The sequence below is a fragment of the Oxyura jamaicensis genome, chromosome 2 (genome assembly GCF_011077185.1).
Source record: "Oxyura jamaicensis isolate SHBP4307 breed ruddy duck chromosome 2, BPBGC_Ojam_1.0, whole genome shotgun sequence".
NCBI classification, from domain to species: domain Eukaryota; kingdom Metazoa; phylum Chordata; class Aves; order Anseriformes; family Anatidae; genus Oxyura; species Oxyura jamaicensis.
The window spans coordinates 106,452,529-106,465,676 of NC_048894.1; the positions used below are offsets into that span (position 1 = coordinate 106,452,529).

General features: G+C 39.5%; 1 protein-coding gene across 9 annotated transcripts in view; it reads right to left on the bottom strand.

The window, feature by feature from the left end:
* The window catches only part of DLGAP1 (DLG associated protein 1), a 414,689-nt gene that overhangs the window by 27,673 nt on the left and 373,868 nt on the right, over positions 1 to 13,148 (bottom strand). For all 9 annotated transcript variants that reach the window (XM_035319701.1, XM_035319696.1, XM_035319698.1 and 6 more), the window contains one exon: positions 648 to 1,021. In XM_035319701.1, the coding sequence (XP_035175592.1) occupies positions 648 to 1,021 (374 nt within the window). The remainder of the gene's footprint in view (positions 1 to 647; positions 1,022 to 13,148) is intronic.

Below are 13,148 nucleotides of genomic sequence, written 5' to 3' on the forward strand. Positions count from 1 at the left end.
GGTATGGGAAAGATTAATTAAGATAGCAGATTAAATTGGTCTAGTTTATTTGCTCTTCTCCTTTTTGTAAATACAAGTGAACTTTGGCAGGGTTACTTTTCTTGTTTCATTCCACTAGAGGTAAAAAAGAAAGTGTAATTTTCTTTAACAAGGGCAAATCAGAAGGAACTTATTCTCTGCTCTTGAGGCTGAGATAGGAACAATGCTGCCTCATTCAAGCGGCCAGCAGTCATTACGAAATGCATGAATAAGCAGTGACAATTAATTCAGTGAGGCTGGACAAAAATATTTTTGGGGTGATAGTGTAATGTAAATCATTGTTTTACACATTCCCTTTCAATGATTTAATTCATGCCTTTCTGACCCCTGCTGTGTTATGATTCATAGATTAGTGCTCATGTGTGTAATTTAACAGAGCTGAATAACAAGCATCAAGGAGACTTAAACAAATCCTCGCATCTGATGTTTTTATGATAAATTAGTAAAACATCATTAGTACCATGTGGCATGATTAAGCTGCTAGAAATTCTACATAGGCACCTGTCAGGAAAACAAGAAAAATACACAAAACATTGTATAACAAGCAGTAAAACAAATGTAGAAACCCCAAACAATGGCACACATATAATCCAAGTCGGGTACCGTACCTGTATTCCAATAGATAAGCATCGGTTTTTCTTGAAGTGGTCCTTCTTTCTGTCTTCTACTGCAACAGTGGCAATGGTTGTGGTGGTGGTGACAGTGGCAGTATTGTTTCCTACGTGTTGACTTGCTGGGCCATGGATCTGCGCGTTAGCAGCTTCAATGGCAGCTGTTAGTGCCTTCATACTGTCCAAGCTCTCTGTGGAGTTGCTAAGTCCAGACTGACTGATGATATCTCCCCTCTGTCCATGCCCATCCATGTATGCATCTTGGGCAGACTCCGTGCTGCTCTGGGCTGTGATGGAAATAAATGGTTTGGTGGTTGTTCGCGGTGGGACTGGAGGCGGTGTCTTCTTATAGGTGGTAATGCAGGATGACACTGGAAAAAAAACATATGAGGGTTCTTGATTTGTTGACATTGCAGGGAAAATGTATGAAAATATGATCTCAAGACACCAGTAAGCATGGTCAGAACAGAGGTAAGGAGAATACTGTTAGCCAAAGAACCCCCAAAAGCTCCAGTGACAGCACTATGGAAATACCTCGCTTATCAGTGTCCTCTGCTCATGTTGATGTGAATGGCAGAACTGACAGTAGAGGGGAAAGAAAAGGTCTATTTGCCAAGTTCCTCCTTAGCCTTTTAGGACTGTGTTCTCCAGCCTGTTTGCTGCTAACTCTTCTAAGTCAGCTAGTGAGTGAACAAGTCATTCCACCAAAATGTATGTTCTGGGCATAGCTTCCAGACAGGACACACAAGGATCAGTCTCCAATCACATAACCAGCTAATCTGTACTTCATGCAGTTTTATTGCATTTTTTTTTCTCTCTCTCTACCCTGTCCCACTGTATTTACTTATACATTTATTTATTAAATAATTTTAAAACTACATTTCTTTGTTCAGAGACACATCCCAAAGCTATCCTAAGTGAAAGACTGTTAACACTCGTCATGCTTGAACTTGTGTATTTCATGCCATAAAATGCCTCACTTGTTGCACAGACTTCTCAGATACTTTGAAATGTTTTGTAAGCTGTGGAGGGCATGTTTAAAACATTTTGCTGTTGATATGTCTCATAGTAAATGTAACATTTTGTTTCTAGGAAAAATGCTTAATTTTACACACAAGGAGTTAATGTGATGAAGTCAACAGCTAAAGCCTGTCAGTGGGACTACTTAAAGGAAAGCGTAAGTATAAATGTTTGCAACAAGAGAGACTTCAAAAAAAGTTTATAAGGACTCCTCTTCATATTTTGAAGGTCATTGTAAATGCTTCTATATGGATTTAGAAGTATAGTTTGAGGTTCCCACATTAGAAACTATTGGCTGGTGTATACAGAATTACATGCAGAAAGCACTTCATGGAGATAAAAACATCTTAATTTAAGGGACAGTTGGCAGCTCTGCATTGCTGAAGTCCTGGAATGCTTTCAAATGAGGAAAGAAAGTCCATTAAGAACAAAAAACAATGATATGTTCTATTTTTTAAGCAAATAAATGCAGGCATTAACCTGTGCAAAGTTCAGACACAAACACGTTAACATAAATTCTTATTAACAGTAATCATATGGCAAGAAATGATTCATTTTAACTGGCAGACGTCTATGCCACCCACATAAAAGGTAAGTCTGCTACAGCTGTTCTGCTCTCTGTTTGCACTGTACGTGCTTGTTGAGCCAGAAGCCATTATGGCATTAATTTGACTAGCTCAGATCCATATGCCTCATATCTTCCGATACCTGCACGAATACTTACAGTGTAAAGAAGGTGTTTCCAGGGCATGAAATCACACAAGGTTTTTTTTCTAAGGATTCTGGTGTAAGTTTCTGTTAACATGTCTGAACCCATGTTAAACACGTTAAATGCTAATGGAAAAAGAGTATTTTACTAAGATAGCGAGGGTTTTGAAGCTGTGATTCACTTCTGAAGAATCAAACAGAAACCACAGCATCTTGGAGAGAATAGATGGCTAAAAATGAACTTGTCAAATTTTGACTCCTGGGAAGTGAATAGTTTATAGAGGTTAAAGGTGCTTTTTTAATGTGCTTATGAAAAAAGGCATCTATGGAACTAATAGGAAGGATGACAATTTTACAAGGAAGGTTGTGAATTTTGTGCAGTTCTTTGTTGGTTTCGATGCTGCCAAAGAGCCCTTGTTGTGACTGTGCACATTCATGTAAATGATCTTTTCTTGCTGCATAATTATGGAGAACTGTGGAGGCTGCTGCTGAATGATGGGATCCCAGAAATGACCCAAGTGGCTTGTGGTCTGGAGGAATGTTCTCTGAGTGGTGGAGATGCAAACTGAAATTCACCACTGAAGAATTCAAAGCGTATAACTACACACTCATACACCCAGATAATACTGTGGCGATCCCGTTCCAAACTTTTCTAGCAGAGGTTTGTGTGCCATGCTACTTTGCAATTCAGCAAAGTATAAATTGCCCCATATCAACTATAGTAGGTACGGTCATTGTGGAACTACTGGGGAGACAGCAGCACCTTCAGGACATCCCTGCAAGGCAGTTAGGTATCATTTATCCTACTTAGCAGACATGGAAAAGATAATGAGACCCCAAAAGTGCTCTGAAGTAGGAGAGAGGGCTTTTAAAATAAGAAGAAAGCCTTAACAAGACTAGTCCCCACATCACTGGTCATCCCATACGAGTGAGAGAGTCAATAGCAACTGTTTATCGACAGCTACCCGGCACTCTGGACACTGCAGTACAAATACAGAAACCCCCGATTAAGATGTCTTTCATTCTGTTGGTAAATGCACTCGATGAGGAGCCTAATCCACATGGCAGTGAAAGATGTTTGCACTCAGCTAATTAAGTCTGAAGTTATTCTTAAGTGGGGGAGAGGATTGACAAGTCATACGGTGAAATTGTAAAGAGAAAGAGCGAACGTTTTTTCAGCAAGTCAAAACAAATCCTCGGTTTCCTGGAGTCACGCAGCACGTACTGTACTGCTCCAGAGAAGCAGAGTGTGCAACTCATAAAAGAACCCCAGGCACTTCATTACTGGAAACGATGCAAGCTCCTGCCACTCCTTGGCAGGAACGACAACAAAACAATGCTCGGGCCGCAGTTGGAGGCAGCTGCTCGCTCAGCGTCGGAGCTGGCTGCGCCCTCCCAGCGGCCAGAGCACTGCAACGAAAAGGATTTGGTGCATCAGGTTTCTCTGGGGCTCTTTCAAAAGCCTAGCAACATGTGACATGGCAACCTGAAGGACTTGACGGGTTTTCAACTGGCTACAGTGCTTTCAATGCTAAGATGCTTGAAGAAGAATGGGAGTACTCTCCAAGAAAAAGGACAAAACACTGGTGCTCTCCTTGTGCAGCTGAGGTCCGAGCATTTGTGGGTGCAGGAGGAGGACCTTGCCTTGCTCTCTGTCCCTGCAGGCAAGGGGGAAGCGCTTCCATCCAGCTCCGGAGGGGGACTGCTGCGTGGGAGGTTGCTGATGGAGAAGATTACAGGATCACGGGATGCTCAGAGAAGATAGGGAAATCCTCACTTCACACACAGGGAACGTTCAAGGGGTTTTGCACTTGAAAGTTAGTTTAATTCACATCAGGAAGTGAATTTAAAGGGCTCTATAATTCCTTGATAAATACATTCTTGGACATGGATCAAGGAGCGAGGTTCTGTGCTCAGACTGATCTGACTGGAGAGTCGAGTCAAAGTGGTCTCATTTGTCATTATAATTGCTTAGGCATGGAGTTAATCAGAAATAACTTTTTCTTAATAGCAAATGTGAATATGAATCCACAGTCTGTCACAATACAGAGTAGCTTTCTGTATTATTTTACGGAGCACACATGCTGCCAGGGTGGGTATACATTCCTCTCCTAGGACAAGGTTTGATCCAAGTTCAATCATGTACAAGAAAACTCTGACTCCCAAAGCACCTTGAGTCAGTCCCATCATTCCCAGCTGTACCAATCCACTCGTTAATGCTCTCCTTTCTGTTTTGATCTTTATCCTATTTCTGTGGCCTGCTTTTGGGTTACAGTTTAATCCCAAATACCTAGTGAAAAAGCACTTTCACCAGATTAGGAAAAAAAAAGTCACGGTGTTTGTCTTCCTAGCCAGTGTTTCCAAACAACTAGCTCATGAGAGAGGAATTTGGAACAGGGAGTGTCAACCACCCAGTTCAGAAGGAAGTCTAATGATAAAAAAAAAATAATCCCAGATTGCATAATAATAAAGGTCTGAATTTGAATGTTTCATTGTAAGAGCACTTCAGTTGTTTAAACACGCTCGCTAAGGAGATGAGCCCTCAGGAACAAACATCAGCATGCAAACCCAGAGTTTTAGCTCGGTGAATGGGTGCTCAGGAGAACCCCAAGGCAGACTAACATTTGCAAAGAGATCAAATTCACACAGTGCTTTGAGCAGTTCAGGTGATGAGATATGTGAGCAACATCTTTCCATCTCTGATTTGGCAGGCTCATGTAAAAGTGGTTAACGAACACAAGAATAAACGAGGGCGCAAATTTAAAGTCAATTAAAATAACAGTGCTTCTCTTGAGAAAAAGGACTATTTCCACAGTTTGAAGAGAGCAGTAAAAGACACAGCGTGTACACAATTGAGTAATAAGGTACAAGGTAAAAGGTCCTCAGCTGTGTACAGATGGACGTAATCCTTCTGATTTAATGCCTGTTAAGAAGATATTTACAGCAATACACTCACATCTCACACAGCTGCACCACAAAGCAGGGGTGCAGGCACATCCATGCAGAGCTGAGATGTTGAGCTGCAGTACTTGGGCTCCCCATGCAGAGGAGTGGGGCTTGATTTGGCTAGGTGCACTCAATTGTGCTGTTACTCTCCTTACTATGCACTTATTCCTCTGCTTTGTTAAGGTTTGGGGGGGAGTGAATGCTTGGAAATGGGCTTTTAGACCCTGAATTGTTACTTGCACGTGCAAAAAGTTGGTATGAAAATGAGGCGTCTGTTTTCTTAATAAAAAAGCTATTCTCAGGTAGCAGATGGCTTCTGAGGAAACAGAGATTTACCACTAAAACCAAACTGAAATAAAGATTTTCATAAGAGGTTCTAGACTGCCCAAGGGAGTAATACCAGAGTGAATTATGGATGTCATTATCCCAAATGGGAACTAGTGAAATCTTTGTACCATGCCATCAGGACTTCTGCCAATGCCATGCTTTTTCCCTAACTCCACCACTGCCAAGCCATACATCTCAGCCGACAAAAGCCTAAGCTACACTGGCTTTGGAAACAGGCAGAGCTGATAACTAAAACCCTGCAGAAAACTATACAAAGTATGTAAGCTGTCTTCACTGCACACAGTAGCACCAGGGTGTTAGGAGATAATACCCCAAGTACCCTGAGGTCTAAGAGCCTGTGCTGGTGGCCATTTCATAAGTTTGGACATTTTTGCTCAGAGGTAGGGTGCCTCCAGCTTTCCAGCTGGGTGCAAGGGGGTCCTGAAACCCACGACTGACCATGGCTCATCCAGTATCTCAAGTGAGATGGAGTTACAAAATCTGCATGTGCACAGTCAGTGAATGACAGGTGAATACTCCTCTAGCAGGTTTTTTTTTTTTTTTTTTTTTTTTCTCTTAATGACTGCTGCTGGAAGCTGCTGATGCCAGTCAGAAGTTTAATTGCTATCCCAGGAAAGCTGAATTAGTGCACAGAGAACAGGTGACGCAGCTGAAGGTGTCTGCTAAATGTCGTTTATCACTGTGATATTGCCACAAATTATGTATGCACAGACAAAATTCATTGCATGTGGGCTTCCTATGAGACCCACTTCACTTTTTTTACTGTGTAGCCATAGCTGAACTTCTCTATATATTAAAATATACCAGTATGCTAACGGTGCACAATTTCAGTAATTCAGCTCATTCGGCCTCAAAGCAGACAAGTCTGTAAAACTGAAGCTCTGGAAAAACATCTCACAGAAGCTGATAGTCATTCCCAGGTGGATAGTTGCTAGGATGGATTATAATATTTTACTATTAAAAAACATGATCTTCACTGGGGTCAAGCAATTAAGACTCAGCTTTAGATTTTCTGAAGACAGAATATGAGCATGTGCAAATCCTCAATCTCACTTTGGTTAACATGTAAGAGCTCCCTTGACATTTTACACCATCAAATGACCAGCCAGAGGGGACGGCAGCAGCATTTGCTTCCAGCAGCTGTCTCCAGCAGACAAAACTGCACAGTGCACGAGGAGATGGTGCTTTACTGAAGGGCTCGATCCTGGCTGTTGGCCCATGTGACGTGATGTTGTTAGGTACCCATCAACAACACAGGAACAGCAGCTCAAATTGAAACTCATGCTGAGAGGAAAACCAGAAGTGAAACTATTTTGGCCTTGTCCTTAAACTCTGTCTACGAACAAAGCATCTGGAAAAACAACACCAGGAACTGCACAGGTGATATTATGATTCTGACCCAGACAGATGCTCTCCAAGAGCTTCAGAGAGTTGAACTTCTTTAAAACAGTAATGGCGGAAGGTATCTGATACACAAATAAGCCTCTACATTCAGTGAAACATGCTGGAGAGGATTGAAAAAAAAAAATCATCTGCACAACTTTTTTTTTTTTTTTTTCCTGAGAAAAAAACAGGGAACCATTTTCTGATTTATAGTTTAAACTAAGTCTACTGCACTGTTCAAATGTTTTCTACACTTAAGTACTTCACCAAATCCTTCACACTCCCCTTTTTTTCAGAGCAGTCATGGAAGACAAGAAGCATTAGAGCTTTAGATAAAAAACAACACTTAAAATATTTTGTGTTTCAGAACTTGCATGCCATCAAATAACCATGGTGAGAAATTCATAAGCTTTTAGAATATCAATACATTCATCTTATAAAAAGCATCTATGGAAAACAGAGGAAACTATGTGAAATATGGTAGTTTATCCCACTAAGTCAATTTCCCACTAAGAGTAAATAAATAAAATAATAGGCAGCTTGATGAAATTGGATCCCTTTCCCATATCTTTTCCAGGAAGCAACTTCACTGGTACTTTGATATAACATTTTGTTATGTGTTGCTGCAGCACACTGAAATTCCAGAATTTGCATCCCTTTCCCTCTGGCAATGCTGTTAATAAAGCAAAATGTTTTTTAAATTATTATTATTGTTATTTAATGTGGAGTTGCAGTAATCAAATGCAGACATATATAGATAAGCAACTATTTAAGTAAAAACACAATGATGCAAGAACCAAAGCCTGTATTTTCAGAAAAGGGGGGGGGGGGGGGCGGGGTGTTGAACTTTTTACAAGCATTTGTCCATCTGAGCTAGGAAGATAAAAAGCAGAAGCTTCAAATCCAAACATACTCCAAAAACCTTACATTTTTAATAAATAAATAAATAAATAAATAAACAAACACTATTGAGGATCAGTTGAATGTAAAGACTTGGGCTGCAGATGCACACTGCAAGTTCTTGAGGCTAATCACTAAAAAACTTGCCTCTTACTTACACTTCTGAATTGGATCTGGGTTCTTGAAAAGCTGACGCAAGCTGTAAACGAACCTAATTTCAAGACTATACCAGTAGCTCATTCAGCAATTAGTTACCCAGTGAGCCTACCAAAGTGGAGCCCACATTTGCCATTCTGCTTCAGTGTATTACTGTTAGTGGTATTTCTCAAATATGCCAGATAATATTTGGAATGACTGGTTCTGGACATATTGATGTATTCTTGTATAAATAGTTTCCCTTTGCTTACAAATGGAATATTTAATATTTAAGCAGCCAATACATAGGAGACTTGAACCCTATCAAACCTGGAGATACATCAGGGCAGGTGCATGGTCAGGACCAAGCCTACATGTTCCTAAAGCTCCCATGAAGCAAGGACTGTTCATTGAGCCCTCCTTCACAGTTCACTGGGAAGCACTGCATTTTGTCCGTCCTGATCCTCTGCTGCCAGTCCTCAACCTGTGGCAATGGAGCCAACGAGCAGTAAAGAAAGTTCAGCAGTCACTCCTTTTAGGAGGAGCATGTCAGTCACGAATTTGATGGAGAAATTGCAGGGTGAAGTTGCTCAGCTTTTGTCATGTAGGATATTGGACTAGAGAATAATTAGGATTCTCCTTATCTCTTCCAAACCTGTGAATCCCAGAAACTAGCCTGTGAACCTTGAGGAGAATCAGGCAAGCCAATTATCTACAAGTAATCTGATCATGGAGTATTGAAGCTAGGTAGGTATTAACACAGTTGGACATCCCTGTTTTCAACATTATTGCAAGGATTTTGTTATCATGGTCTTCACTGCAACTAACTTTGTAAAGGCAGTATTTGGTTGGAGTATTGACACTGCAAAGTGTGATTTCTGTCTGATGAAAAATGACTGTAAAAATTGTTCCCTCTTTCTCAGTCTGGAAATGCACCCTTTGTTTGCTGCTGATGTTAGCAAGAAAACAAGTGTCTACTGGTTTTTACTCCCAGTGGTTTTCCAAACACTTAATAAACTTAAGGTAGGGTAAGCAGAATTCTGTATCATTGCCCACACTGGCTTCAAGCTGCTCTCAGAGAATTTGATTAGTGATGCATCTAAATTGGCTTAGAAATCAATTAGTTTAAATTTCTGCAAATTCACCCCTGATGTGGACATGTTTATATGTGGATATGATTGAAAAGGTCTTTTTTTTTAAATTAAAAAATAAATGAATGCAGAGGATATAAGAGTGATTCATGCGATGAGTTTATTTGACGAGTTGACAATTAACTGTATCAGTTAACTGATTTTAAATTGATCTCCTTTTATGCCACGGTGTTCAAACATGCTTCATTCACATTGTTATCAGTTACATCCACCTGAATCCACTGAAAGCTGTACAGGTGTTAATTTAACCTGATGAAAATTTGTGAAGTTTAAAAGCGCTCTTTAACTATCTCACTCAAAATCTGTTGTCAAGGTTGCTCTACTTGAATTCACTTGTTCTTGCATGGTTTGGTTACTTTTATACTTGGTATTACTTTAAAAGATACAGTAAAACAAGGAACTTTTCAAAGCTCTGCACTATAAAGCAGGTATATACATACAGGACAGTTATATTCCTTCAGTCATTATGGGACTGGTATATACGGCAAGCACAGAAATGTAGGTACACCAGTTTTGCACGTTATTCAACCCTAAGGCTGTTCAGAAGCTTTTAAGCAATCCAGAAAGACATTGCTGTGACAAAGGCTATTCAAATGTGTGTAAAACAACCGGTATGTGATGGAATTTACTATTTTTGGTATAGTAGCCATCTACATTATTAAGCAAACTACCTCACTGTGCAGATGAGCATAGGTTTTGCTTCCACAGAGTGCAAAGCACTTTGACACCTGATCCAGCAAAGGGCTTAAATGTCTTTAAGCTCCCATCTCAAAAAAAAAAAAAAAAAAACAAATGTATATTTAAGCTTTTTTGGTCAGTCTTTGCCTGCATCAAGGCTTTTAGTGCCCTCTCAGTGTCTCAAAAGTCTACCTCTTAATTTGTTTTGAGAATTTTGTTTTATGATGCTTGATATGCAAGATTATATTAAATAGGTGAAGATTTAAAAGTTATTCAGACGGCAGCAATAAAGAAGGGCTACTGTGTTTTAATATGATATAAGTTGCAAAGAAACTGGCACAAATGACAAAGAAAATAAAAGCCAGTACAGTACAAACCATAAGAAGAATGTGATGATAAAAGCAACCTGAACAACATTTTACTTGCTATAAATTGCCAGGAAACACCATAGGAATTGTTTTATATCATTTTATTATCTATTTCCATGCAGTTTGTTATAGCTCAGAAGACCTACACAGGTTTAACAACACACTCTATTTTTCTTATAACGAATTACTAATAAAAATAGAAAACCAACATTTAGGAAGGAAAGTATCACCTAGATATTGAGCAAGAATATCTGTTCAGCCAGGGGAGTAGTGACTTGTTTTTACGTAATCAGTACTACATTCTTCAGCAAACTTAACATACTTGGGGTGTTACCCAAAACCAAAAGCAAGAGATGCTTGCAGCAGGAAGAAGGAATGAAAGAGGGAAAGTTATGGCTAAAACCACAGTCCGGGCAAATGAGTAACTTGTCACCTGAGACAGAGAGTTATGACCCAGCTGAAAAATTTTGTCTCCCTTGTGGTTCGGGCAAGGTTATCAGATGACCTGTTGGAAGTCATCTTTTCAGGGCAGATCTAGCACTGTGGGGTAAATCCAATCCACTGTCAAATGAGGAAATATAGACAAGGGGTTTACACAAGAAGTTATACCTATCTTTGGCCTTATTTCAGGTAAAAAAACAAAACAGACTCAAGCCTGAGGACATTAACATTTTTAAAAACCTAGGAAAACAGAATAATTTGGTGAACAAGGCATGTTAAGAACACATGTGAAATATGGATTTGGTGTTGAGAGGAATTACAATGTACACCAAAGCGTGGTTTCCATCTTCCTATCCTGCATTCAGATTAAGAAATTCTGACCTTGCTCAGTGACAGGCTCGAGGTCGCTGTGGGTGACCTCATTCTTTTATCTATTTGGTCATTTTATGACAAGAGTGCTAGCTGATATTGCAACAAACCAGCTCAAAATACCAGATTGGCATGAAAAACTCCTATTGATCAGCCTGAGTGTCCTCAGCACACAAATTGTTGACATCTCATATGCAGTTCACCACAGTGCACAGATTAATGTACAGTATACAGATGCATTTCAATAAATCTGAGGACAAAAATAATGTTTTGTTGGGAGTCCTGAACTAGCAACAGGACAGCACCAATTCTCAGATATTTCAACAAATAAAGATGGTGACCCTGACACACATGGATGTGGACAGACGAGGCTCAAGTTACTTGAGATGTGAGAGACATTCTCATGTTTCCACATATTTCTGCATTTATTAAAGAAATGCATGTAAAGGAAGCCTTGAAGAAGTTCTGATTCACAGTTTGTAGGAGATGTCAGACACAACATCCTTGGAGACACCAGCTGCACATCTGATGACCAACACCTTTTTTTTTTTTTTTCTTCCTTACTCACTCTGACTTATTTAAAAATAAGTCAGTTTAGTAACAGTGGAAATTTTAAAACTTGAGAACACGATCCTGAAACCCTGCTGGCTGAATTCGTGTCATGACATTCCAGTGGCAAAAGTCAGAAGCTTATTTTACATAATTTCCAAAATGACAAAGCAGCATTGCCTCAGTAAAGGACCAATGTGAGTAAACTTTTATCTCCTGAGCACAAGTAGGATTTATCTTTCTACTACAATTTCCTGTAGCTAGAGATTTTGAAATTAGTGCTCATGGTCTCAGCCTGGGATAAATCTCCCTTCTCTCTAGCTCCTAGACTACACAATAATTTTAACACTTCTTACATTTTCATAATTGCAAAAAATTAAAGATGCATTTTGTGCTCTCTTAGTTAAAAGGTAAACCCAGGCCATCTATTTAGTATGCAAAGACAGAAAGCAAACACACCCACATGAGTTTTGACACTTCAAAGCATTCAGACCTTTTGAATCTCTCGACTACAGAAGTGCTCTCCAAAGATCACAAGGCCAATACGAAATCTCAGCAAACGCCAGCTAAGTGAATCCTGCAAATACATAAGATCTCACATGCGCGTTGCAAATCCTCTATACCTCAAAGCACGTAAGATGCAGTGAAGGGGTTGGATCAAATTTTTAACCAAAGCTCCATTTTTTTTTTTTCCTGCCCAAGCCTGAAATTTCTTCTTCTTTAATTATCCTTCTAATAAGACCTATTTATTGCACACACCTATTCCTCCTGCAGACAGTGTTTCTTTTGTAATCAAAATCTCAGCCTGGAAGACTTTGCTGGCTCACTGTGAATCAGAAGGTTGCCTAAACCTCTACCTGAAGGTGCTCCCACAGGCATATGGGATGTGAAAGAAAGGGAAAGAATCAGGTCTGAATCTTCATGTCCAAAAAAAAGATAAACTGACACAGATATCTGTGAATGTCCGACCAAAAAAAAAAAAAAAAAAAAAAAGAAAGAAAGAAAGAAAAAAAAAAGATGCTCAGTAGAGCAACATGGTGTACAACTCAGGCTGTCCTGTTTGGCTATGCCCATACTGCTTTGCTTGCAAACCTTTATATGACCTCGATTTCTGTTTGCGCGGGTGCTTGAAGATTGATTGTCTTAATACCAGCACCTTTATCTGCATAGTTAACATTGTTGAGAACGTATTTACTCATTATTTGTTTTTCACATCAAATTAAAGAGTCTGAGCAGGATCACTGTCAAACACCAATCACCCAGAAAAAATGCAAATAATTGAAATGGACAGATGACAAATAATCCACAGGCCAGTGTCTGCTTTTCATTAATTGTTCATTAACAAATGATAAACAAATACATGTGCAAAAATGAGGACAGTTCACAAACAACTGGGTAACTGGGAAAAATTATAAATTCAAGATTAAAATCAGCTCCAGTGTAGTAAAGCTGGATGATTTAGTGAGTAAATCATCCAGCTCTTTTACCAGCAATATTAATAT